We start from the raw sequence: 26,793 nt of genomic DNA on the forward strand, positions 1-26,793 counted from the left end.
GTGAGCTCTGGTGCTCTGTGCACTACATACATGCAAATATGTCATGCTTTTTGTTGCAGATCTTTAGGTACAGATGATCATTTAAGTTGTATTTTTCACAACAGATCATTATTTAGAAGCCACAAAGGGCCCATATTACACTATTTTCTGATCTATGTCATAATGTTTTTTCCTCATTAGAAACATGCCCAGAGTTGTGTTTTGTTTTGTTCATGTTTAACACACAAACTCTGCATATTTCTGAGTTCTTCTCTCAAACAGAAAACACTCCACTTTGTGAGGTCATGTGGGAATACACTCTCTTTTTAAACTCCGCACACCTTCACTAGAATCATTTGGATAATTTTAGCCCTGGAATTGGCAAACAAAAGGTAAACGATAACTGTTCACTTGAAAATTACCACTACATGACATCACAAGGTGGAACAGCATTTTGAGCTTGTAATTATGTAGACAGCCTAATAATGTAGGATTACTCAAATATGTGTGAATGAAATAAAAACACAAATCCAGGTATGTTCTTGAGGAGGTAAGAACATTCTTACATGGATCAAAGCTCACAAGACTCAACTCTATGTAATATAGGCCCTTTAAAACAGGCTTACAATGGCTCCTCTGCTCTCAGTCTATGCCTCGCTGTAGTGGAACTGTTTAGACCTGAAGTCACTTTCAGGGCATGACTGACTGAACAATGTGGGGCGTTCAATTGCACCTTGTAAATAACAATGTTCAGATATGGAATTGAAAATGATGCCATAAAAACAATGGAGGGTGGGGTGTCAGTGAACCTCAAAAACAATCATGTTTTACATCATTTTGCAATAATTATGTTTCTATCATCAAAAAATCATGTTAAGCTGTAAATTAATGAATTACATCTATCTGTTAATCATGTCAAAATAACTGAAAATTTACATGTTTTTCCACATAGAACATTTTTTGGCAGAGTTTAACCAAATCATTGGTGTCACTGGATTCTAAACAATCAGTATCACATCACCATGAACAAATGACGACCTGAATCATCCAAATTATTGATTCAACTAAAAATCTAGACATCCGTACTGTTGTAGAATAAATTGAATTAGTCAGAGAGTTGAAGAGAAGAGAGATGCTGCAGGAGAAGTTTATTTACCATCAGTACAGGACTCAGCACTCACTGGAGACATGAACCCTAAACACATTATCATAGTGTTGTTCATTTCAGTCTAGTGCATTCACATCTAGTCTGGCTGTGCTTCCAGTGTAGGGAGTATTATACCTCTGATGACGTAGGCTAAGATTACAAGGTGTGAGCAGGCAGTGAGTACCCTTTTAACGTGATCATATATTGTTCTGCCTGTGGTATCTCTGCCTGTGTTGTGTGTGACAGTACTTTGACTGGGTGTAGCTCAGGTCTCAGGCGTGTGGTGACCAGGCCCTCTCCCTCTCTGTGTGACAGCCATGGCAGTTTGCTGTTGGATTAGCAGCTGTCCCCTCTGCACTGGAGTGTACATTGTACTCTATTGTGTGCTGTGATTAGAGGAGGCGCTCTGTGTATGCATTGTCTCCCTAACCTTTTCATGTTTCTGTGTTCCTCTTGTTTTCTTATGTGAGACTGATGGAGTGGTGCAGAGCTCTAGAGCATCTGTCAGCCAAAGGAACAGAGCTCTGGACTGGCCATTAGCTCAAGTGGGTTTAGTGTGAAGATGCCACATGGGCAGGTTCTTAAGCTGAACACAAAATGAGCATTCACTTAAAGTAACAGTTTGAAGCCTGTGTGCTAATTATTTTTTGATTGTTTTTTTTAGGTACTACAGTCACAACTAAATACATCTGCCAGTGTCTTAACCTGCAGATAGAGGACTCATAATTCATACTGGAATATGACAATTATGTCTCAGTATCTACGAGCCTAATGTTTTCAGATTTGGTATATTGTGCTCTGTCAGAAGCAGGATATTTATTTTGTGATAAAGATTTTAGGTAAAGCTGTCAAAGGATAAGCATTCTGCCGTAGTAACTGTGGTGCATTGTCGTATGAGAGTGGCCCAAAATACAATTAGTTTTCAAGGCCATTTTGAGGGTAAAGCTTACAAACAACTTTCAATTCTCTAGTGCTCAAATGTCTTTTAATAGATGGATTACACTAATACATGTAATCTACTGGCTATTGTTACACATCACAGCGACTGGCCACTGATGAGCGCAGTCTCCAGAGCCTCAGCAGCTCCTCTCCATGTGGGGATGCAGCTTTAGGCTTCTCCTGGAGACTGAGGCCTCTTTGAGTGAATGAGCTGAGATCCACTCTAAATAAGAGGCTTTGAGTCCTCACTGATAGACTAGCTTACAATAGCTCATTTAGACGTGTGAAAGAGACAGGGTCAATTCAAAGTTTGCCAGTTTGTTAATAATGACTGATTTGCAGCTTGGGTTAGCCACTGTAGCATGCCAATGTCTTTGTTGGAATCCAAATGTGGTCAGACCTCCTTGTTAAAGTCTGATCGTGTCAGATCTCAGAAGCTAAACAGGACTGGGCCTGGTTAATACTTGAATGGAAGACAGCTGTGTCTACAATAGTAGTTTGCCACCGCTGAGTGTGGAGTGAATGTACAAATGCATGCAATTATAAAGCGTCTTTGAGCGTCTGGAAAAACACTATATAACATTAATAATAGAACATAGCTCTATTTTACTTTTAAAAGTGATAGTGATTTTACAAATCACTGTTGATTGCTAATAAATAAATAAATACATAAATATGGCTTTCAATTTGATGAATATTAATTAGACAAACTTCTACAGTAATTGATGCCATTAAACCCAATAAATTTCTTTCCTCCAAAGATTGAACACAGCTCCAAACCACATAGACCTCTCCATTAGAAAGACCCAATCTGCTGATTTGAAACTGTAGGATTTTGAGGTGATAAAGAATTGTAACAATTAATTGCAATAACAAAGTCCTATCCTTTTGGATCTTTTTAATCTATGCACCTCACCTATCAAGCACAAAATACACAAACTCTATGAACTCTATCTCTGTTTAACCCAGTGTGTCTTCTTGCCCTTGTAGAGGTGCCAGTGTCCTCCGTGCTGTGCCTGTCCTCCGTGCGGGAATTGCCGGTTCAGGTCCGGGAGCTGTACTCGGAGGGCTTCGTGCTGGTGGCGGTTCATCCGTTCGTCCATGCGTGTGGGCCAGATCACGCACACATCCAGAGACAGCTGCACCGCGCTGTGCTCATCAGGGAGACGCAGAGGTGAGGTACCACCCTGTCCCTGTCCCAACACCCACAATTTATCACAGGACAGATTCATGTGGAACCCTGATGGAATTGCATGCAAAAGAAGGCCACTTAAAAAATCAATAGCCATTTATGGTAAAAGCTGGATATGAAAATGAGCCTGCCAGACAGATGGGACATTCTCACTGCAAACAAGTCCAGTCATTTGTAACTGCAAGCTGATAAATCTTAACTTTGGATTCACCTTCTGAGCACGACTGATGCTGCTATTGTGTTCTTAGAAGAAACACACAGGTTGGAAGATAGATTCCTACTTGGACCAAATTCAGTCACTGCGTCCTTAGGTAAGACACTATTATGAGAATTATCATGAACAACATACAATAAAAGTTTAAAGTTACGTCGTGCAGCTTTAAATTGGGGTGTTTGAAAATATGACACTCAATTATTGAACCAGTCTGTTGATTGGGTCATTAATTGTCACAAGGATTTTTTCAACCATAGCACTAAAATTTAGCATTTCAAAGTGTTTGTTATTAGCTTCATAATAAAAATACAGTGATGGTGATATCAGGGAGTTTTTCATTCATCAGTATTAGAAAAGCTCTGATATATTGGCCCAGTAATTTTTAATTATATTTTGCTAAAACACAGCGTAGTGACAAGATACTCAAGTTCAGAACACAATGATAAGCTATCATCCTTCCTAGTGCACTAAGGTTACCTCATCTATATGGATCTGGTATGCTAACGCCTCCATACACCGTGCGATCAGGACTGAAGCCTGGTACCACATGATGAAGATAAATGAGGATGCTCGTGTTTGAGTGGAGAGGAGATGTAGGTGTCTCCTCTAGGACCTGCCTCATTAGGAGCATCTGAGAACCATAATGACACAATGGTGCTGCTTACCCTCATACGCACATGTAAACACACTGTTAACTGGACCTGACTCAGCTCAAAAGAAGCTCTACCTCTGTCCTCATTCTTTCACTCAGCAGCACTAAACCATACGGGAACTACTTTATTATGGTTCCAAACTAGAGCAGAACAAGCAGGAGTTGTGTAGGTAGTGAAGGCGTGCTGTGTTTGATCAACAACTTTTAATAATGTGTGGGTGTAGTCCTCGTCCAAATTGCACATAGAGTAGCATTTAATTTACCAGATGTTTACCAGATATTTCTATTTTTATACAGTTATATAGTTCCTTATATAGTCGTATAGTTCCTGCTAAGTCAGTTCTTTATGTTCTAACCCCCCAGAAATATTGATGACATCAGCTGCAAAGTATCGACTGAGTGAAGGATAGATTTAACCAATCACAGTGAAGTTTGAACTTTCAGATGCAACAGAAGGCTTTAGCTAGTTCTTAAGACTATATTTCACCACTTCACGCCTTTGTACTTTACCACACAGTTTAGATCTTTGTGTTATTTTGAACCTTGTCACCTTTTCTGAAACCCATTTTGATGAAGTCTCTTTACGCATAGACTGTGAGGCTGCCTTACATTTGTCCATGTGCGCTGCTCATAAATTATCACCACACAAACATGCACATAAATTATCCCTGATTCTCAATAGAAATCTGCAGCCCGACACTGCCACCCTCCCATTCTCCACTTTCATTTATCTCTCTGGAACATTCTGGCATATCAACACATAATACTGCTTACTGTACATTTCTGTTGTCATTTGAATAAAAGGCAGACGGGCGTGGCGATGGGTGGTGGCGGTGGGGTCTTTTGATGGCCCCCCACGTCGCCGCTCTACGCCCCGCTGCTCCCCTCTGCTCCCCGCCACCTGTCGCCACGGAAACGCCGGGCTCGCGTCGTCAGCGGGGGAACGGAGCATCTCCCCGTCTCCTCCTCTCTCCTCCTCTCTTGGAGTACAGCGTTTCATGTGGGGGCTTCTTTTGTGGCCCGTACCCCCCCCCCACCAACCCCCCACCTGCTCATTCCTTCCATCCATTCACTTTCTCTTCCCCCACGTGTGCACCCTTTTATCTCTCCATCGCCGCTGTCCCCGTTCATCCAAAAAGAAACGCTATGAAAGAAATGTGACATATTCTGTCTCTGTGTGTGTGTGTGTGTGTGTGTGGAGTGGGGAGAGTGGGGGCACAGAGAGGTATAATAGCGAGGCCTTCACCATGACCTCAATCTGAATCTGAATAATGCTTTATGATATCAAAAGAAATGAGCTCTCCCTCCTGTCTGATTAAGAGGGTTATTACAAGGGGAGCCTGAATGGAGGTAAATGTATCAAACACATTGATAAAAGTGGCTGTCTTAATTTGAATGAGAATTGAACGCTATATGATCATTGTATATGTTATTCTTTGAAGACTTTGTAATGAGGAGCATTTATATTTAGTTCTATTGGCTTCGGTTTGTTTTGCTTCTTCGTGAGTGGTACAAAATGTTTCAAAGGTAGTCATTTGGACACTGTGCAATTAATAACATGTATAATTGTACGTCGCAAGGTTGTCCATAAAAGAATATGAGCTATGGTAGCGCTGTGAGAAGCTTGTCGAATCTTTCTTCACTCAATAATGGAACCTGTGCCTGATTTTGAGCCATGAGCGAAGAACATGTTTCAGTTCACTTTGTCCCTTCTCTCGAGGGATGGATACCGAAACCCGATTTCATGACAGCTCCGGTGCCAAGTCTTAACGGTCCAGTGGATCAATAAGCTCCAGATTTATTAGAGCTCTTAACACTGCTTTGACTGCGTGCCACATGGACACGGTCTGACACTGTGCACTGGGTAATCGGAGTTGCGGTGTTATTTTGTTCATATTTTTATAAATTTTGCTGTTAAAGTGCCAATAATAGTACCAATAAAAACTGGATCGATAAGGAGTATCAATAAATCATTAACAATACCCATCCCTACTTCTCTCACTCTGATATTGAACCATAACACAAACACTACTCTCTGAAGTTGTCACTGGCAGTTGTTTCCACTCCATTCAACACTGTCTCTGACTGGCTAAAAATGCTCGTCTGTGCTCATGATCTTTGTATGACAAAATGTCTTCTAAAATGTACAGGTAATATCATTTAGTTTATTTTATTTTTATTTCATTTTGTTGTGGTTGTTTTGGTCTATTCTGCTGACAACGCTGGTTATAGCTGGGGTAATACAGTCTGGAGTTATTGGTGTATCTAGTGTACCGCTGTGACAGAACTACCTGTGATAATGAACACAGAGGGGAGGAGCAGCCAGGGATCCCACTGTCTATGAGTACTATACTTTTACTGCATTAGATAGTGCTGTGTTATCAGGGTATATATATACAGTCCTATACTTTGATTATGTATATTTTAGGGTCCAGGTTAAAGGTATTGTCTTAAAAAATTTGAAAAACAGATCTAGTTTGCAGTGGTCCAAAGTTATTCCTCACTTACCTTATTCATTGTGAGTATCCTAATTATTTACCACATGAGTTTATAAGTGATTTTCACAACTTTCAGAGACCAGAGTGTTTGCTGCTGTGGTACTGCTAACAACTAACATGCTAACCACACACTTCCTGATTCTTTGACAGCTTTATAATTAGACACAGACAGTATGATGCAGACTTATTTTGACCTCAAGAGCTGCTTATACAATATACTGGGGCAAGACGCATTTTGCTCAAATACATGTGAAAAACTGTAAAATGAAATGTAAATAAATAAAAAGTGTAGAAATATCATCTTGTATCAGCTCTTTTTTTATGATTCTCTTATTAAAGATAATATACCTGATGTTTCATTTTGTGGGCAATTGGTTGAAAGAGTGGGGAGAGTAAATCAGTAAGCTGGGAATCAAAGTCACTATTCTTAAGCCAATACAGAACATTTTGTGTATATTGCAACATTAAATCAAAACAATACTTGAGTTATGTTATGGCATTCTTTATCCTACAGCTTTACTTGTATTGTTATGTATTGTTCTGGATCTGTTTGACCTAACCTTCATGATACTGTCTGTTATTATCCATGAGTGTATCTCTTATTTGTTAGACTACGAGGCGATGTTTTGAGCGGCCTCAAGCCACTTGGACTAGATTAAACTGGTATGATTGTTTTGATGGTATAAATACACAGTATGTGTGTTCATTTGGGAGCTGCGGGTGAGACGACGCTATTAGGAACAACAGCTCTTTGACAGTTGTGCACAATTGATTCAGACTTAAATCAGACTTTTTGACTGAAGTTAGCTTCTCTGTTGATTTTATAGTTTTTAAGGTTTATATTATTAGAAATTCCACAACAATTAGAATTAGAGCATATTTTATATTTGTGAGTATATTAGAAGCATATTAAAAAGTCTTACTGAAAATATAGCTTAAAGGCCATGCTATAATGATGTTACCTCATCAAAAACAGACCTGGAGTTGTGTTTTGCTTCATTTACACATGTATGAGTAACACTTCATTATTAGTCTGTCTACATTTCAAAAGCTCAAAATGCTCTGTTTTATCTTTGGACGTCATGAAGAGGTAGTTTCAAATTAACTGTTACCTTTAACCTTTTATTCAGTGGCGACAAGCTTCAATGACGAGCTTCAATGTTCTTATCCCTTGTGTTGTGTTGTTTGTTGCAGTTGGGAGCGCAGGGAGCTGCGGTGGTGCCGGCACAGGCTTGAGACAGATGTGTGTGTGGGGGGCAACCAGGCTGCAGACCCTGAGCTCATCCAGAGCTACGTCAAGAAGGTCAGTGCTCCTCTCTCCTGCCAAGTACATCTCAGTCCTAACATTCATACAGCACTTTTTAACTTGTATAGATTGTGTTTGTGACGCATCATTTGATTATGCGCAAATTAAAGTGGAAGATGAGGGACAGTATAATCCTATTGGAGAAAAATATGTTTAGATTAATACTCCATGGTCAGTTATCACATTTATACAGAGCTCTTTTACTTGTATAGATTGTGTTCATGATGTACCATTTGATTAAGTGAAAATTCAAGATGGAAGATGGGCTCCAGTATAATCCTATTGGAAAACAATATGCTTAGATTAAGTCGTACGCCTCACTCTCAATTCTCAATTTACACAGTTCCTTTTTCCTCGGGATGTGCCGAAATATCAATATTCCATGATACTAAATTTGGTGATACAGTATCGTTAATGTGGACCGCTGTATCAATATATCAAGGAGAGTATGTTTTGGTATATGTTAGTAGATTATTTTAGAGAAGCTTTTTTTTTCCATTTATCTATCTACAGGGAGAGACCAATGAGAGTACCAGACTTTTGATGATAGCCCTGTTTAGACAATACTATAAAACATAAAAACATAATAACAACGACTGTATAGGTCTATTTAAAACATTAAATGGATCTATAGTCACATTGTAGATGAGATTGTAAAATTCCAGATGAAAGACTGTATCATCCTATTGGAGAAACATGGTTGGGTCGCTCAGTCCCTGCTAAGTACACGGTCAATTCTCACTTTTAGACATTGTTTTTTTACTTGTATAGATTGTGTTCATGATGTACAATTCGATAATGTAAAAAAATCAGACGGATGAGTCTTAAATAGTATAAACAGAAACTGGAGGCAAGCATTTTTTTTATTTTTTTGCACAGCATGCATTGCTTCAAGATGGTGGATGTTTGAGTATCATGATTTTAAAGACATCAAGAAACATTGTCAAATCAAATACAGCTTTTACTGATTTCTAATGCTGATTTATTCTTATTTACAAAAACATTGGACATGATAGCCAAGCTGTTTATGTTATAATTTAGATGACTCTCTCTGATCTGAATCCTTACTACCTAAACCCAAACACCTGCTTCCAATCATTAATCAGTGGTAGTGCAGCCTCTGCAGCTCAGTGAGTACATTCTGGAGGTTCTATTTCTAGTTGCAGTAATAAGATAAAAAAAAAAAAAGAGCTGTAGAGGCTTGAATAAATAACTTTTATGACTTCATTCTGCTATATTTGTTGCAGATCAGGTCTTTAAATGATGCTATCTATTAAAAATATGTTTTACTGAGATTACCGTGCTTTGTTGTTGTGGTGTCAGTGACATAAAGTAGTTTCAGTATTATCATTTATGGTGATATTTCTGGTAATATATATGCTTCAAAATTTGTTTCCGTGACAGGCCTACTTATCAATGTATCTTTTTCTTTTTTGCAGTTCCAGACTTAGTTTTATTTTTGTAGCTTTCCTGTATGGTGTAATGACTTTTTTACTAAATGGCATGTTTTACAGTCTGTATATTCCAGATTTCTTGATTACTACATTTATTGACAGTTATTGATTAGAGATAAATTGCCATTAGTATGATTAGTTGTTTCAGCCCCAAAATGGATAACTTCAGTCTTTATGATTTTCAGCAATTCTAAATGACTCTAATCTAATTTAATTTCCCACTGACTTTAATTAATAGCTCAGTGTAACTGTTGCATGATTATCAAACATTCAGTAAACTCTTGCAGACCTTTACATATAACCCAGACCTCCGCTTTAGCCTCATGTTCCTGCACCATGTAGTCTCACCACACTGAGCACAATGGAGCCTCAGACAGCATTAGTGCACTATTGTAGTCCTCCGGTTCCAATCCAGTCCATCTCCGCTTCAATCACAGTAATTCTTGGTGCGAATGTGTGTGTGGGTATGCATGTGTGTGTGCATGTTTGTGTGTGTGGGTGTGTGTGTGTGTGTGTGTGTGTGCAGGCGAGGGAGCTGTCAGTCATCGCTGTAATACGACACAGGATGAGCAAGTCGGCTATAGATTAGACAGCCTTGAGAACGCATTGTTCACTGTCTAATAATAACCGCTTTTGGACTCTTTTTTATGGGTCACCAAGTTCTCTTCTTTCATTTGTGCTGTCAAACATTATGTTGATCTTGAGTTCTATACGGAGCCGTTTTAAAGCCCCCCAGAGAATCAGTGCTGTGTTGACCTTTTGGTGCGCGTGAACAATGAACATTTTACGCAGATTAAGCTATATCAGATTTTTTAGGCAAACCTTTTCTCAAATTCTCCATTGAAATGAATTGGATTCCCGAAACTGAAAGTGCCACCACAAAGAAAGCACGGTTTGGAGCATTTATATCAAAAAGTGGGAAGGTCGGAATAAGATCAATAGAGCTGGAAAAATGTGTTGTCTGGTGATATTTGGTGGTGCTTTGGTTAATAGTATTATTGGTAATATCACTTATGATTTCATCTATGTCAAATTAAGACTGCAGTGCTGGACTTGCTTTACTTCATATTTATAAAGATCACAGTATTGTTTAATGAGAAAATCTTACTAAACTTCATCTTTTGCTATGGATCAGACCTGGACAACTGAGGGATTACACAGACATTTTACTACAATTCATGCAAAATTCAAATACTTCATTTTGTATTATTGTATTTGTTGCGTGGTTAAGTAAATGATCAGGTTCAAAATGTATGTATTTTGTGTTTGAGTATTTCTTAAAGGAGCTATGTGTAGTCTGTGCTCTTACAGTTTTAAAAATCACAACTGATCCTGTGTTGCTAGTGCCTTAACCCACTGTTTGATTTTCTAACTTTCTGGTGGTGACATCAACGATCTTGTTAAGCCCTGAAAGACAAGTACTGTTGAGATTTTGGGCTTTACAAAAATAAATGGAATTGAATTGAATATAGAGCACACACAAGTGTTTCTCATTCTCACTGTATGGACAGGCCGTGCCTCATGTCAAAGCTCACTGAGCTGCAGAAGCTGCACTAGCACTGATTATGATATATATGTTTTCTTAAAAAAATGTAGAATATATTAGCTCAAGCTTCCATACTGATTTGTAAAAAAAACAAAACAACATAATGTATTATGGTATTATGTAATTATCCAAACAATGTGACGGTGTGAGTATTGTGGTTAGTTTTATAGTTTTTACTTGCCGCTTTAACTTGGGAAGAAAATATAAAATATAAAATATTAAATTTGTATCAATATAATACAATCTAAAAACTCTAAATGTAACGCGCACCATTACCACGAGGCCCCTCTCCCTCTCGCAGATCAAACGGATATATCCTCATAATAATTCTCCTCTTTTGTCCCGTGGCTGGTCCTTTGTTGGCGTCTATGCTGCATTCCCCGTTCATGATTGGTTGCCTCTGCTCTATTCAGACGGTCCAAACCTGATTAGTTTTGCATTAGTTTTTATTAGATTAGTTGTCTGCCATAAGTTTACCTGGTTAAGAGACAATCAGGCAGAAACAAACAGCTGGGACTAATGGGACCGGAAATTAGAGTTCAGTTATATTAGTGTTTTAGGAAAGCTTTGGTTATAAACAGACAATGGAAAAATAAACTAAACACATTATCCAAAATGAAGTGAATTGGTTGATTTTCAATCCAAGCATTTACAAACAAAAATATAGACATGTTTAAAATATATATTTTTATTTATGACACATTTATTCAACCTCTCCACACAATCTGGAGATTTAAAATTTTGCCCACCCACATCAGTTGTCACGGGATTAATTTGTCCCACAATGGAGAAATTTCAGTGATGCAACTTGCAACAAAGAAGTAAGAACAGCATCAATGGAAGTATTAAAAAATATGCAAAAGGATAAATGTCCTGGGAATCCTTTGTCCTGGCCTGGCCAAGCCAGACTGATATCTCTGTATGTTTTGTACAGAGGAATATCAGTCTGGTCACCGCGCCCTCTGTCATGCCTTGAGCCAGGCTCTAACAAGGCCGTCAAATCAGATTTTTTTTTTTCAGTGGCACAGGTGAAATGAAGGAGCTCATTGGTTGCCCATCATTTACAGACAAAATGACATTTCTCTCACCTCAGACTAGTGTAATGCTTCTTCTGTTTTTGAGGGGTTTTTTTTACACATAAGCAGCCGTATTGTGGCCATGTCAGCTGATCTCGTTAGGCCTGGGTAGTTTGATGCAGACGGACCATGTATGTCCCTGATTGGCTAATCCCCTTGTCAATCACACCTGTCTGAATTCGGTGCCTCACTGTCCTCACTGTATATTTGTAATAATTTAGTCAATGTTTATTTTTATTCATATGCAAAATTGTGCTATACTTTTCATTATTTTATGTTCCATCTTATGGCCAAGGCACATTCGTAATTTTTGAATCTTGTTTACTGTCAATGAAGTGTATTTTGAACTGCAGTCAATATAATATACGCTCTGTTCACATGTACAGTATACATGTTACTGTTTAAGAAGTCCTCTGTTATGCATAGTTAACGTCCTTTGTTTGCTGATTGTTCTTTTCAGCTTTGTGTTTTTGGCCTTGTGTGTAACTTCGCCTTGTTCTCAGAGGAAGGAGGAGGTTGCTGAGATGTTTCCAGACTTCTGAGTAACGGTTGTCAGAGGACTTGCTCATTAGATTCCATTGTTTCAATCTGCTGTAGTTTGAGCGTGTCTGGTTTTATCTGCTTAAGTGTTTTATGAGAATGGATTTAAAAAATAAGTCTTGTTTTTGTTCCTGCATGGTGGGATATCTTATAGTTCCAAGCAGTGAATTGTTTTATAGAACCAAGTGAGTAAGTATTGTTAGGTAAAATGAGTCATTGTGAAGGAAGCATACATTTGCTCATCAGTTGTTCCAAAAGGAAATGGAAAACTTAAGAGCCCCAAAAGTATTTATAAGGCTTTTGTTGCAGCATTTAAAGAGGTATTACGCATTGTTGAACCATTTTATATAGTTTTTCCCTCATCAAAAACATACTTCTAGCTATAAGGAAGGTTCAAATACGGCCCAGGAGAGATTGCTAAATTATTCAAACATGCATGGATGACCTATAAAACCTCCTCAGGCTTGTTTCTGATGAGGAAACAACATTATAAAATAGCAGAAGGCTAAAAAAATATATTTTGCATAACGCCCCCTCTTTAACTTCTGTAACTCTACAAAAAGAAGTTGGATTCTGTCTCTGTTCATTTGTGCTTGCAACTCACCGGTCTAGACACAAAATGATGTTCTTTTCAACATAAATTAATAGCAGTTTCTTTAATATTACCACGTGGTCTTATACTAGTTCAGATATAACTCAAGGCCATTCTAAAATAATCAGTTAAGGACCAATTTTGTCTGAATCAGTGAATACTTAATTTTGTTACTAAAGTATAGATAAAGGAGAAAAAAAATCTCAAGTGAAAGTATTAGTTTAATTTTTTTGACAGCTTTAGTCTGAACCAGAATGTGTAACCAGTATTTTTGTCTCCTGATCAGTTTAAAGTTGGAGTATCTGATTTTCAAATATAGAAAGAGGAAGAATGTGTTTAAACTCCAACATGTTCTACGTAATCATTTCTCAGTTCACAGATCTAAATCAGCTTTTTCAGACACAAAATGCTCAGCCAATCACTTCTCATCCCAAAACATAACATAGCCACGTATCAGGACATTTCTTCCAGGTTTATAATTAAATGAAAGTTTCATGACCCACACAGGCTCCTGGATATGACCTGACAGCAGCTGTTGTGACTCTATACAAATGAATATGGAAAAGAGATTTTGTGAATTGACTTGCAGCACTTCCATGTGCTTTGTCTTTGTCTCCAAATACACAGAGCAGAAGCATAATCCCTTTAAAATAGCCTCAGGTGATGTAACTCGCTGATATGGTGTTAACTAGAGCCTCACCCTGGCACTGTGGCAGCCCTGGCATTTAGCACACGTCACCTGAGCTCTGACCTGGCCACAGGGAAGGAGACAGGAGGGGAGGAGAGGGGAGGAGAGGAGAGGGGAGGAGAGGAGAGGGGAGGAGAGGAGAGGGGAGGAGAAGAGGGGAGGAGAGGGGAGGAGAAGAGGGGAGATTAGCATAAGAACACAGAGTGCACAGGCCCAGCTCACTAGATATAAACACACATCAGTGTCTAACAATGATGCGGCCAGCTGCTGCAGGTGAGAGGTCACAGCTCTCAGAGGAGAGACCAGGGCAGGAGGACATCATTTACAGCATTTAAACAAGAAACAAAAAACTAAACAAAACCAAATAAACTAGCATTTCAAATAGTGACATAATTCTAAATGGTAGTTAAAGCGAGGGTATGTTACGTCTATGGGGTATTAACTGCTAACACATTACATATTTAGATCACCATGTTACATTATATTGCTTTGAAAATGCTATACTCTCCAAAAGCAATATATTAACAGCTTTATAAAGTTTCACTTTTGTTTTTAACGCTCTGAGTCCTGCCTCCCTTTGCTGCCCATGACTCTCCCTTCAGAGCACAATCACAACACAATCAGTGTGCCTCCCACTAATGACACTACTGCACATGAGGTTTGTCAGCTTGCTGTGTACAGTTTTGTATATGCTTTTGTATATTTATGGAGAATTGTCGTGTGGGAGTATGAGTGACATAGGCTTGTGGGCTGAGCATTGCACAGAATCTTACAGCTAACCATAAGGAGGGTTCAAATAGGGCCCGGGAGAGATTGCAAAATTACTGAAACATGCATGAATGGCATCTAAAATCTCTTCAGGTATGTTTTTGATGAGGGAACAACATCATAACATGGTACAAAGCTCAAAAAATCCTTTTGCATAATACCCCGTCTTTAAAAAGAAAGCAAAAGGTTTCATGTGACAGTTTTATTTGCAGAGTAATAAACATAAGAGAGAGAGAAGTTGCTTTAGTTTGATAAACAGACCGAGCAGCAGACAGGACGTATCAGGCTGTGAACCACTGGTCTGTGCCATCTCCTGTCAAACTCTCAGCCCCCATATCTGACAATTAACCAACACTGCTCTGTATACTAAACATGTGCACACACACGCACACACACACAGCCCTTATGCATGCTCTCTCTCACACACACAGACTCCAGCCCTCGTGCCCGCTCATAGACATACACGTCACCCTCGCACACGCTCACACACACACCCAGGTCTCGTGCACATGCTCAGGTCTTGTGTATGCTCTCTCTCTCTCAGATAGTCCTTTTGTCATTAGAATATTTGATTTGCAGAGTGATTAGGAGGCTGTTATTGGCTGAATGCTGCGTGCCTTTGTTTGTGTCTAAATGAGCTCTGTGTGAGAGACATTCACAGTCGCTTTGTGATGCTGCCTGCCACAAATGGCTTATTAGTGTCTTTGTCATTTTATATTACAAATGTTATACATTATGATCAATGACATTTTCAGCTTCATAACCATTATGTTGAGTCCTCATTATAAACATATCTAAAGCTGTTTTGTTTCTTTCACATTAAATAAATCATGCGTATGGTCCTTCCTTTAAAAATGCATCTGAACTTTGAACCTCAAAGGTGAGTGATTGTGCCGTAGGGCAAAACACTTTCCCGTATGATTGTTAGTGTGACTTTATTGTAGGGCTGCACAATATATTTCAATCAAATTGAAATTGTATTTTGAGTTGGCACAATTATTCGGTCGAAAAGGCTACAATTATTTAGATAATAGAATGTCTTTTTATTGAAAGAAAAAATGTTGTACCTGTAGTTTACACCTCTACAAATATAATATTAGTAGTATCTAGTATCTAGTATTAGTTTGTATCAGTTCAATTCGAGTTTTCTTTATATAGAACATTAAAAACAACCTGCTGACCAAAGTGCTTCATATAAAACTCCACAAAAAACAAATATACAGATAACATGATAAATAGGAAAAGAACAATAAAATGCCAAGAGATCCTGTCTAGCTAGTATTAATAGCCAGCAGGAGCTGGTCAGCTGACCTCAGGGCTCTGGGTGGAGTATAGGGCTGCAGTAACTCCCTCAGATAAAGTGGACCCAGTAGACCCATAGGAGCCAGTGCAGGTTACACAGCACAGGCATGATGTGCTCTCGTCTCTTCTGTCCAATACTCAGTCCACAAGCTTAAGTCACACATGCTCCCACGCGACAGTTTTCCATAAATATATACGAAAGCATCAAGCAAAACAATACACTACAACTTGATGAACCTGATGCGATGTGCAGTAGTTTCATTAGCGGGATGTACGCTGGTTGTGTTATGATGGAGGGCTGGTGACTTAGCACGAAGGCCGAAGGGAGAGGAGACTCAGAGGATCAAAAACTAAACTGACACTTTTCACAACAATAAATAGTAACTTGGTGCTCTAAATGTGTTATGTATTGGCAATTAATAGAAGTTTTCTTTAAGAAAAAAAAAAAATTCAGCTTAAGACGAGCCCTATGCTTCATCCCTGTGTATTTGTCTGATAGATCCAGGACGTGGCGGAGCAGGGCGTCATGTTCGTGGGCTTCCTCCAGCAGCCTGGGCCTGGTCTGAGCTTCACGGGGCAGTGGGACACAGACGAACTGTCCTCACTGCATTCCAGCCCCTCTCCCATTCATCGAGGCTTCAGCTGCGGGGCTAGTCCCATAGAGGCACCAGGAGAGCCTCAGCCAGAGGTGGGTAGAGTAGCCAAAGATTTTACTCGAGTAAGAGTAGCATTACATCAAAATCATATTACTTAAGTAGAAATACAAAGTAGTGATCCAAGAAATTACTAATTCAATACTAAAGGTCCTATATCACAGCTTTAGGCCATGTTAAAATGTTTCCTCATCAGAAATATGCCTGGAGTTGTTTTATTGCATTCAAACATGTTTGAGTCACCCTTTATTATTAGTCTGTACATGTCTGTTCCACCTTGTGATGTCAAGAAGCTGTTGTTTTCAAGTCAACAGGTACCTTTTACTTTTTGTTTAGTAGAGATTGGGAATTCCAGTGCTGAAATTATCCAAATTATTCTAGTGAAGGTGATTGCAGTTTAAAAACACAGTGGAGCATGACATCACAAGGTGGAACAGAGTGTTTTCTGTCTGAGAGAAGTATGCAAGGTTTGTATGTTAAACATGTGTGAATGAGACAAAACACAACTCCAGGTACGTTTTTGATGAATAAACAACATTATAACATAGATCAGAAAATAGTGTAATATGGACCCTTTAAGTAAGAGTAAAAAATGAATTTGGAAAAACTCCTACTCAACGAAGACTAACTTAAAGAGTAACTGTCGGAATGTAAGATCTGATTTATAATTTGTTAAAATGTTAGTGTAATTAGAAGGACAAAGAAATGCACAAAATCTGCTGAAAGTGAGATCCATATCCGTAGGAGCAGTACAAGAAACACAAATGTTTAAATCATTTCAAATTGTCAACATAAAGCATGTGTCACTTATAGACTTGTAAACCACAACTTTTAGTCAAGTAAGAGTATTTCAATTTAAATATTACTGAACTAGGAGTAAAAGTATCCTGCTAGAAAAGTGAACTCTGAAATGTACAATTTCTTGAAAAAGTTACTCAAGTAAATGTAACTACCCGCCTCTGACCTCAGCACACCACCACCACTGAGGCATCTGGAGTACCTCAAACCAGGGCTGAGGGCGTAGAAGCACAGCACTGTGAGCCTGGACCAACAGAGGAGGACCAGACACTAACCCCAGAAGATAAACTAAAGAGACCTGGATCAGACACAGGACAGTGGAGTACAGGTGGGTACAATAGTCAAACAAGAGCAATGCAGTGTGCTAGATTAATGTACAAAACCACAGACAATTGGATCTTCCTGGATTTTGGATTGAAATTGTTGCAAAATAGTCCCAGGAGAGGAGATTCAAAATTGTGTTAATGTGCAAACTCAAAGCTATTTTTATGAATTATTTCAGTAAAAGCTACACAGATGAGCAGCAGATGAGCATCTCTCTAAAACAAGTGCTTTCAGTATTATTATTATCAATATTGGCTATCAATATTATTATATCCTGAACTTAATACAAATTTTAAGCAATTTAAGGCGAATCTAATATGCAAAATCCACATTTTAGAGCTTTTAACCATGTTATAGTTGTTTCTCTTCCCATTTACCCTCTCAAAGTGCGTGATTAGCGTGATTTGTGCATGTTTGAGACATTTTTATTCTGCTATATTCAAGACGTCATTGCTTCGATCTACCCCCGTTTTCACTGCCACTGGTACATGCCCACTGTTCTGTACGTACTTTGCTCTCCAATTTTATTTTCTTAATCTCTGACACAGATTCAGCAGCGTCATGTAGTCGTTTTTTTTTTTTTTTTTACTGTATTTGCTAGCGTGATGTACAGCACAGCATAACATGTTGGTACAGTACTCGCTTCACTGTGGATGACACACTCTTACCAGCTTCAGTCAACATCTTCACAACTTCATACTTTTGCTTTTGTTCTTGGGTTGATATGCACATTTGAGACCAAAGCACGTTCATCTCTGGGACACAGAACCCACAATTCTCTTCCTGATATCTTGGCTGATTCCTTTTGACTTTCCAAAACCCAAACTGATAATTGATCATTAAAGATGCCAGAAGCTCAATCTCGTTTCAAATTATATTCATTGCTGAGACCTGACACAAGATCTAAAAATTATGGGTGATGGGATCAACTTCAAGACCTTGTTCCAGGATCTTTCTGTTCTACTTGTATCCTGGATGCTCTGCTCCATTCAGTGTTTGACCATACCAACCCCCCTACACTTAAACCCTAAATGTGACTCTTTCCAGGAGCAGAGAGCGGTGTGAGCTCCGCAGATGCACAGACGTATAGAGGAGCACTGGAGGGGGCTCAGACAGAGGGCAGCCTGTGTGGAGGAGCTGTGAGAGCAGAGTCAGCCTCACAGCAGAACCGCTCCTCCCACAACAACAACCACATCCACCTGATGAGCCAAGACAGGGAGAGGAGCAGCTCCTCTCCACGCCCCAACAGTAAGAGCAGAGGGCCACAGATTAAAGCCATATTCAAAGCAGAGGGCCATAGACCTTTATGTAACTTTACAGAGCTACTGTACCTTTGTTTAGGCTTAGAATATTGCATTTAGTCCTGTGTCACAATACAATGTGATTTTACTGAGGTTAGAGTGGAAGAAATACTTAAATCTGCAGTGTGATCATCTGGTCTGAGGGCTGCATTTGGCTCGTGGACTACCAGGAGCCAAATGCAGTATTGTGGTATCCTTAATGTGTTAAGGATACATACAAAACAACTGTAACTAATTTAGGTTTAAGTTTTTGGGTTTTTTTTAGGGGGAAATGGCCTTTGGCTCATGCGCGTATAGAATAATACCTGCTTGCTATTATCAATGTTTGGTACATTTGTTTACAGAGAAGGTGTATAGACTTCTAAATAAATAATGAATATTGTCTCCCTAAAGATATCTGAATGAAATGGACACCTCAAGGTATATCTTGGGTGAGGAAATACTATAACATGGTTAAGCTTTAAAAAGTCTGGGGTGACAGTATCTCACTAGGTAGAGTACTTGTCCTCTGATCCAAAGATTGGTGGTTTGAATCCCAATCCCAGCATAAACATCACTGGTAGAGATCCACTGACCCACTATATAAATGTGATAGTTACCTTTAGACTCTCGAGTCGTCTCACACTAGCAACTGAACTCATCAGTAAGTGATTATCATGTGCTGTTCTGTGTAGGGTCTCAGCTGTTTGCCCTGTACAACCACACAGAGGACCAGGACTCCTCTCTGCGCTTCTACTCACTCAGGGTGCCCCTCAGGGTGCACAAGGAGGCGGGGCTGGTCACCGAGGTCGACGCCCACTGGCTGGATCACATGACCCAGCACTTTAGCAGCGGCGCTCAGCTTGTCGACGGCTTCTTCCATGTCACAGAGGAGAACGGTGGGTGATGACATGGAGGGCTGGGAAAGGATATAAGGGATGGGAAAGGATTCTTATGAATTATTATGTATTATGCAAATTTTACTTAAGAACTTTTAACAGTGTTATAATTCAATTCAATGTATTTTCACCAAATCACAACAGCAGTTGCCTTTTAGGGCTTAAGAAGATTATTGATTTAACCAACAGAATTTAGAAAATTCAACAGTGAAACAAATAATGGTCAGTAACAAACAGATTAACCAGCATTCACTGAAAACAAGCAAATAGATAACTGTCCCAGAACATCCCTTGTCCTTAGACCCTCATTCTTGGCAGAAAAAAAATCCAAAAACCCAGTGGGAAGAGGAAGAGAACCAAGAGAAACCTTGAGGAAAACCATAGTGAAGTAAAAATGAGATCCATTTCCATGGACTAAACCAGGACGGACAGGCTGCAGATGTGTCCAGGACTAACACACATCCACTTGCAGATAAAGTTCAAGTCTGTAGGATCAGAGCCTGGCCAAAACTAATGGACAGAGGGAGGCTCAGCCAAAATAGAGTAGGGGTCATCCAGCCAGGTAAGGGAAGGGGAGGATTCTGGTTCACAGAACAGGACCAGGGCATAGAGGGGTCATCTAGAATCCAGTAATCCCCGGGGAGTCAATAGCCAGGCATCTGAAACAGCTGAAACAGGGAACAACTTGTGAATAGCATTGAACAGACTACAGGTGAACTGAAGAGTGAAAGGTGAATACAGGAAAAGTAGGAAGAAACTGTGGATAGTGCTCAAGTTACCATACTTCCCCCAGCATAGTTGCTCCAAAGGCAGCGTAGCTGAAACTGTGGGTTTTATTTCTGCTCCTAACTGGCTATAAACTAATTAAAAAAGGAACGTTTTATGTTGGCCTCTGTAGTATGGGCTTGAAGCTGATTCCATAACACAGGAGCTTTAGCTAAATGCTTACCTTCCTATTGTGCTTTTAGACACTCTAGAAACCACCAGTAGTCCAGCATTTTAAGAGTGGATTTTGGATGATATCGTACTATACAATCTTGCAGAATGTAATTCTAAACTCGACAAGGAATAGGAGTAGGGAATTACGGTGACATAGCCTTGATGTAACAAGAGTATGAATATGTTCTTAAGCATCAATTTTAGGCAAGATATTACTGATTTTGGTGATATTACATAGGTGGAAAAAGGCTGTTTTACAGGCTTGGTTTATATGTGCTGTGAATGAAAGCTCTTGGTTAAATAAGACTTCAAGTTTCCTTATAGTAAAGCTGGAGGCTACACTGACATTGTCCAGTGTGACTATCTGGTCAGACACAGAGTCTCACAAGCCTTTGGGGCTTAGAAAAATTACTTCTGTTTTTTCAGGTTAAGAAGCAGATAATTATGTGTCATTCTTTGAGGCATCTGCTTGGAATAGGGTCTAACATACAAGCTGATGTTTTAGAGGAATAATGGCTGAAGTTATCTCTGCTTGATCAACAGCAGTAAACTCTCTAGTATCTCTGGTGGATTTATGCAGGATCCTAGTTTTACTGGCTGGACTTGCTCAGTACTAACTGTAGGAGTCATTTCATTTAATTGAGAGATGAAGATTCAAACTGGGTTGTTGCAGTTTGTCAGCCTGGTTATAGTGCTGAACGGAAACCTGCTCGTCACTGAGTTGTTTTATTTACATTCTGGGTAAAACCGATGCATCTAGTAGGGAACTGAAGGCATTACCAAGGCACTGCTGTTGTCAACATGTATGTTCCAATCTCAAACTATTACAATCCTTTCCCAAGCTAACACTAGACTTGATAAAAAGTCAGAGAACTCAATCAAAAACTTGTAATAGGGACCAGGAGGTTGGTAGATTATTATGAAAAAAAAAAACTGCTTTTTGGTTTCTCCAGTTTGGACAAGTAATTGACAGTAAGAGGATTTCAAATGAGAGAAATGCAGTATTAGTTTTAGGACTAAGAAGTAAAGTGGAGTGTGAAATGACTACCACACCATCACCTCGGCCTGTGTGCCTGGCGCTCTGAAAATTCAAGCGACTAGGTGGAATCGACACATTTAGTCTAAAATAATCATCTTGCAGGAGCCACATTTTAATTAGAGCTAGAAGATTTATGTTATGATCGCCAATTAACTCATTTATTAAAAGAGATTTAGAGGAAAGAGACCTAATGTTTACCAGTCCACATTTCACATTCTTATCCATTTGTTTGTTACTTGGACAAGTCAGTATTTTTATTTTAAGTTTTGTCGTCTGACATCTGCAATAGCATTTTTGAAATGTGGCTTATTGGAGTTTTTTGAGGGACACACACAGTCTCTATCTGCTGAGACTGAACACTTGATTTGTGACAATGCGGGCGAGAGCTCAGCGTCTCACTCTGCTGCTCTGCGCCCGGGGCTCATCCCTGGATTGTAATTGTTTCCCTTCTCATTTACCCCCTTGAAGTTCTATTTAGAGTGATTCATGCATGTTTGAGATACATGTAGCATTCAACAGCATTACACAGCCATTTTGGCACAATTGAAAACAAAAAATCCACTGTAAAGAATAATAAACAAGAAAAAAGCATGAGATCATCTACGGGCGCATGACTGAATAGTTTTCAACCAATTTATAAGAAAATTCTTCAAGGTTGAGTAGTTGTCACAGTTTATGATGTGCTCTGGCAGTGTACTCTATAATTTTGAGCCTCTGATAGACACCACCATCTGGATAAATTTGGTCCTGTGCCTTTATCCAGTGTATCACCTGAAGGAGCTTGCATACCACACTGAGAAATACTGCTCTAATGTGAAATGTCTTGTACAACTATCTTTTTAGTTCTAAAATATGAATTATAATGGCACGGTGAACACAAGCCTCTTCAAAACTAAAAAAGGCGAAAATAAAGCGTGATATGAGGCGAGGTGGGTATGGTTACATTTACTGTTATATTTGTTTGAGTAACTTTTTAAAGAAACTATACATTTCAGAGTACTTTTCTAGTGGCATACTTTTACTCCTACTTGAGTAATATTTTTAGTTTTTTAAGTACTTCAGATTTTAAGTAGTAGAAGTGCTTTTCCCAATTACTTTTTACTCTTATCTGAGTAATTTCTTGGACCACTACTGTGCACTTCTACTTGAGTTATATTATTTTGAAGTAATGTTAACCTTGAGTATAATTTTTGGCTACTTTTCCCATGCACCTTTGAATATGAGCACTTTAAATGAGCGCCCTGACCTTATTACAGTAAGTACAGTCAGAGCAGGAGGTCTGTGTTCAGCCTGAGCTCACACGACTTCTCTGAGCTAATGTTAGTGTTTGGGTGATGCCTCTGTGACAGCTTTCTCCTGTGCTCCTCAGACAGTGGAGTGGCCCTGGTGGACAGCGTCTTCATTTTCCAGAGCTCCACCCAGTCCGTGAACGCCTCGTATGATGCCATTGTGGTGGAGCAGTGGACCGTGGTGGACGTGAGTGTGCCTGTATATGTCTGTGAGGAGGGTCTATGTAAACATGTGTGTGTGAGGAGGGATTCAGGCTTTAAAGGTCCTGTAACTGATTTGAGTCAGGAACATGTCTTAGTTTGAACTTAGTCTGAGATTGTGTCAGGCAGTTCCCAGGATTCTTGGTAACGATGTGCCTGATTGGACAAAAAGGGGTGACCGTGTGAGTAGCTCCTGTATTAGTTGATACACAACAAAATGGATACATTATATTTTACAGCTGCTTTTACCCACCAATGCAAACAATGATGTGAAGAGCATTAATGTTAACTATAATTAAAAAGAAAATTAGGTATGAAAACTTGTCAGACCAGTCTTGTCCCACTCTTTAGCAGGTCAAAGAACCAAATAGGTGTGAACAGGGGACTATGAGATGTTCAGGGGCGCCTAGTAATTTAGCATTAGCACTAAAACTTTGCAGCCATAATTGCTAAATAAAATGGTTATCATACATATAACCACACTCACAAGTTATTTTCTCTCTGCAGTACAAATAAACACCGTGAAGTCCAGTAGGTTTTATTTTCACACATCAGTGCTAATCTAAAACAAGTGATTAAAAGTCGAAACACATGTCTAATATTTCCTGGCTGTTTCTTTCCCTGCGCAGTTGAACACCTCTCCTAATCTCCACCTAATGTAAATCAGACTGCACTGTTGCATGAAGCGGGCATCCGAGTATGTATCAGCTTCTCCAGATGTGTCATTGTGATCTTCGTGATTCGACTCATGACACTTTAATCGTAGTTCCTGGGTTTACATGTATTTTGATAAAGTGGTTTAAATTGGACTAGGCCAGTTATCCAGTTTTCCTGGGCTGCGTGTAGGCTGAGTGTGTGAGGACTGAGGAGTGATTGGACTGTTGTGTCTGTATCTATGAGGAGGGCTTCTGGTGTAAATGAGGTTTAAGCTCTCTTCTCTCAGACATGGAGCAGGATCACAGGGGGATTAGAGGGTGTCAGTCCCGCTGGCTACCAAGGCTACGCTGGAGAAAAAGGACTCAAATTCTCTGTTTTGCAGGATTGACTTTATAAGATCACTACATATCGTTGTTTGAAAGGTTTCTAGATAATATTTAGTTTTTTTCTGTTTTATATGTTGTTTAAGAGTTGGCATCTACATTTAACTACATAGTGTGTATCATAATTATGTTTGCATTGTTCATTTTCAGAAAGACAAAGGTACAGTATGTAACTTTCTGGAGATAGCACGTCACCTGCGTGATTCCATGGAAATATAAAGTGAAAACCATACTTGGGAACATTCTCTATGGAGATGGATACGTTTTATGTCATACTGCGGAATATTATAGCCAAAGGAACAACATTTCCATGGAAACAAGCAAGAGGGGTGTCAAATAAGAGTCAGGTTTGTAGAGCATGGGACAAACTGAAATTTGGCTTTATACTTATCATTAAAGATGACAATAATATCGTGATAATTATCAAAGTTCCTGAGAAATTATCTAATTATGATATTAATATTATGAATAAGTTTCATATTTAAACTGTTATAATGTTGTATTTGTGAAGTGAAAACAGCAACACTAGTTTTTTTCTGCACATTCTGGTGATATAATGGTGATTACCTTTGTTGACGATTATCACGATTATATAAAATACCCCACAAACGACTATCATCTTTTTTTATCACAATAAACCACATTATTGTTTATTGTCCCACCCCTATTGGAGACACAAGCTTGCAGTTTTTAGTCCAATAAACACAACCAAAATTAAAAACAGGCTAACAAGTTACATATTGTGGCTTTAATGTAGTTTAATCTAAGTGTTTCCAACTGCTAAATTCTTTTTAATATAACCTCTTAGATTTTTAGATACTGTTCCTCCTACTTGAGTAATATATTGTACAGGGCAGTACTCTTATTTGAATAAAAGTTTTCCCACATTAAGTCTAAAAGTAAGGAACAAAAGCTTTATGTTGATAATATAAAATCAGTTAAGCATTTGTTTCTTGCACCACTTCTTAAGATATGATTTACTTTGTTTCATTTTTGCAATCAGATTTTGTGCATTATTCATTTATCAGGTAGCTGTATTTTATGACAGAGCTAAACTGTCTATTATACCTTATTGAGAAAGTGGAGAAAACCCTGAAGAATATTTAGATGGAAAGTAATAAACTAAACCTCATTGTCAAAGCCTGATCTCATCAGAAGCCAAGTAGGACAGGGCCTGGTTAGTACTTGGATGAGAGACCACTGGGAATATCCGGTGCCACAGTGGAGCACTAGTCTCAAAAACTGTTGTTGTGTGCTTAGGCAAGACACTTCACCCACCTTGCATAGTATGAGTGTGCTGTGTGCGTCAGTGTTGGTGATGGGGGGGGGGGGGGGGGGGGGGTTGATGGTGCAGATTGGTAGCCTCACTTCCATCAGTCTGCCCCAGGGAACCACCTCCGAGTGTGGAGTCAATGAATAATGCACCAAACTGTTGAGCGATTTTGAGCATCTGGAAAACTAATAAGACTAATGCATTATATATATATTTACCATTCATTTCTCTACCTCTTAATTGTAATGTGATACCTGTAACTATGTGTGTGCAGGGTGTGATGGTGAAGGCAGACTATATCCCCCTGCTCCAGTCCTTGGCTCCGTTTGGCTGGAGACTCATGTGTGTCCTGCCTACGCCCATCGTCAAGACCAACAGGTGACCGACCGAACCAACTCACACAAAGTAGATCCGGCAATGTGGAATAGAAGTAACACCAGCCCCAGCAAATAACAGCAAGAATGACCAGTTTATAGTCAAGTATATCCAAAATTATATGAGTACACCATGTGTGTTCTAACAGCTGTCATCTGGGACTCCCATAGAGCAAGAGGTTGAGGGGTGAACTCTCCTCGGGGTGCTTAATATTTATGGTGCTTATGTCACAGTGTGTGGAATTATCTCAGTGCCACTGTTGTTACCATTTTGGTTTTTTTGTTGCTATGTTAACGGTTAAATGTGCCATGGCAAAGTACTCACATTTTGGCATGTTACTTACACCAGATGCTCTCCCCGTCACAGCCTTCAACATCACATTGGATGAGGCAATGTGGGTGAAGTGTCTTGCCCAGCGACACAATGACAACAGTACAGGCTTTGAGCGAGAGTTGAATGTGCCACCATCTGGTCAGAGGGAACAAAGTTACAGAATGAGTCACTGCCCCCTGCTTTTGCAATTTTCCAGTTTCTTGAAATAACGTGATATGTAAAATGAGGAAGTACATCAAGAATGAAGGATCAATCCACTTTATGTAAGGACATGTGAGAAATCCTGATATTATGAGTACTCCAACCAGAGTAGTCAGCAGTGATGGGGGAAGTACTACATTTTGTTATTTAAGCAAAACTGCAGATGCCGGAGCAAAAAAAAGTATCACATGAAAAAAATCTACTTAAGTATAAAGTATTAAATCTACTTAAGTAAAAGTATTAAAGAAGAACCTAT

The 26,793-nt window shown here is 39.2% G+C and overlaps 1 protein-coding gene across 1 annotated transcript in view; it reads left to right on the forward strand.

The window, feature by feature from the left end:
- LOC117379120 (raftlin-like) overlaps nucleotides 1–26,793 on the forward strand; it is a 54,800-nt gene that overhangs the window by 26,148 nt on the left and 1,859 nt on the right. Inside the window, exons 2-9 of the mRNA XM_033975836.2 lie at nucleotides 3,056–3,239; nucleotides 7,816–7,924; nucleotides 16,393–16,581; nucleotides 17,516–17,672; nucleotides 18,716–18,916; nucleotides 19,644–19,847; nucleotides 23,195–23,301; nucleotides 25,903–26,006. Coding sequence (XP_033831727.1) covers nucleotides 3,056–3,239; nucleotides 7,816–7,924; nucleotides 16,393–16,581; nucleotides 17,516–17,672; nucleotides 18,716–18,916; nucleotides 19,644–19,847; nucleotides 23,195–23,301; nucleotides 25,903–26,006 — 1,255 coding nt within the window. The remainder of the gene's footprint in view (nucleotides 1–3,055; nucleotides 3,240–7,815; nucleotides 7,925–16,392; nucleotides 16,582–17,515; nucleotides 17,673–18,715; nucleotides 18,917–19,643; nucleotides 19,848–23,194; nucleotides 23,302–25,902; nucleotides 26,007–26,793) is intronic.

Source organism: Periophthalmus magnuspinnatus, chromosome 11, assembly GCF_009829125.3.
Source record: "Periophthalmus magnuspinnatus isolate fPerMag1 chromosome 11, fPerMag1.2.pri, whole genome shotgun sequence".
In the NCBI taxonomy this organism is placed as follows: domain Eukaryota; kingdom Metazoa; phylum Chordata; class Actinopteri; order Gobiiformes; family Gobiidae; genus Periophthalmus; species Periophthalmus magnuspinnatus.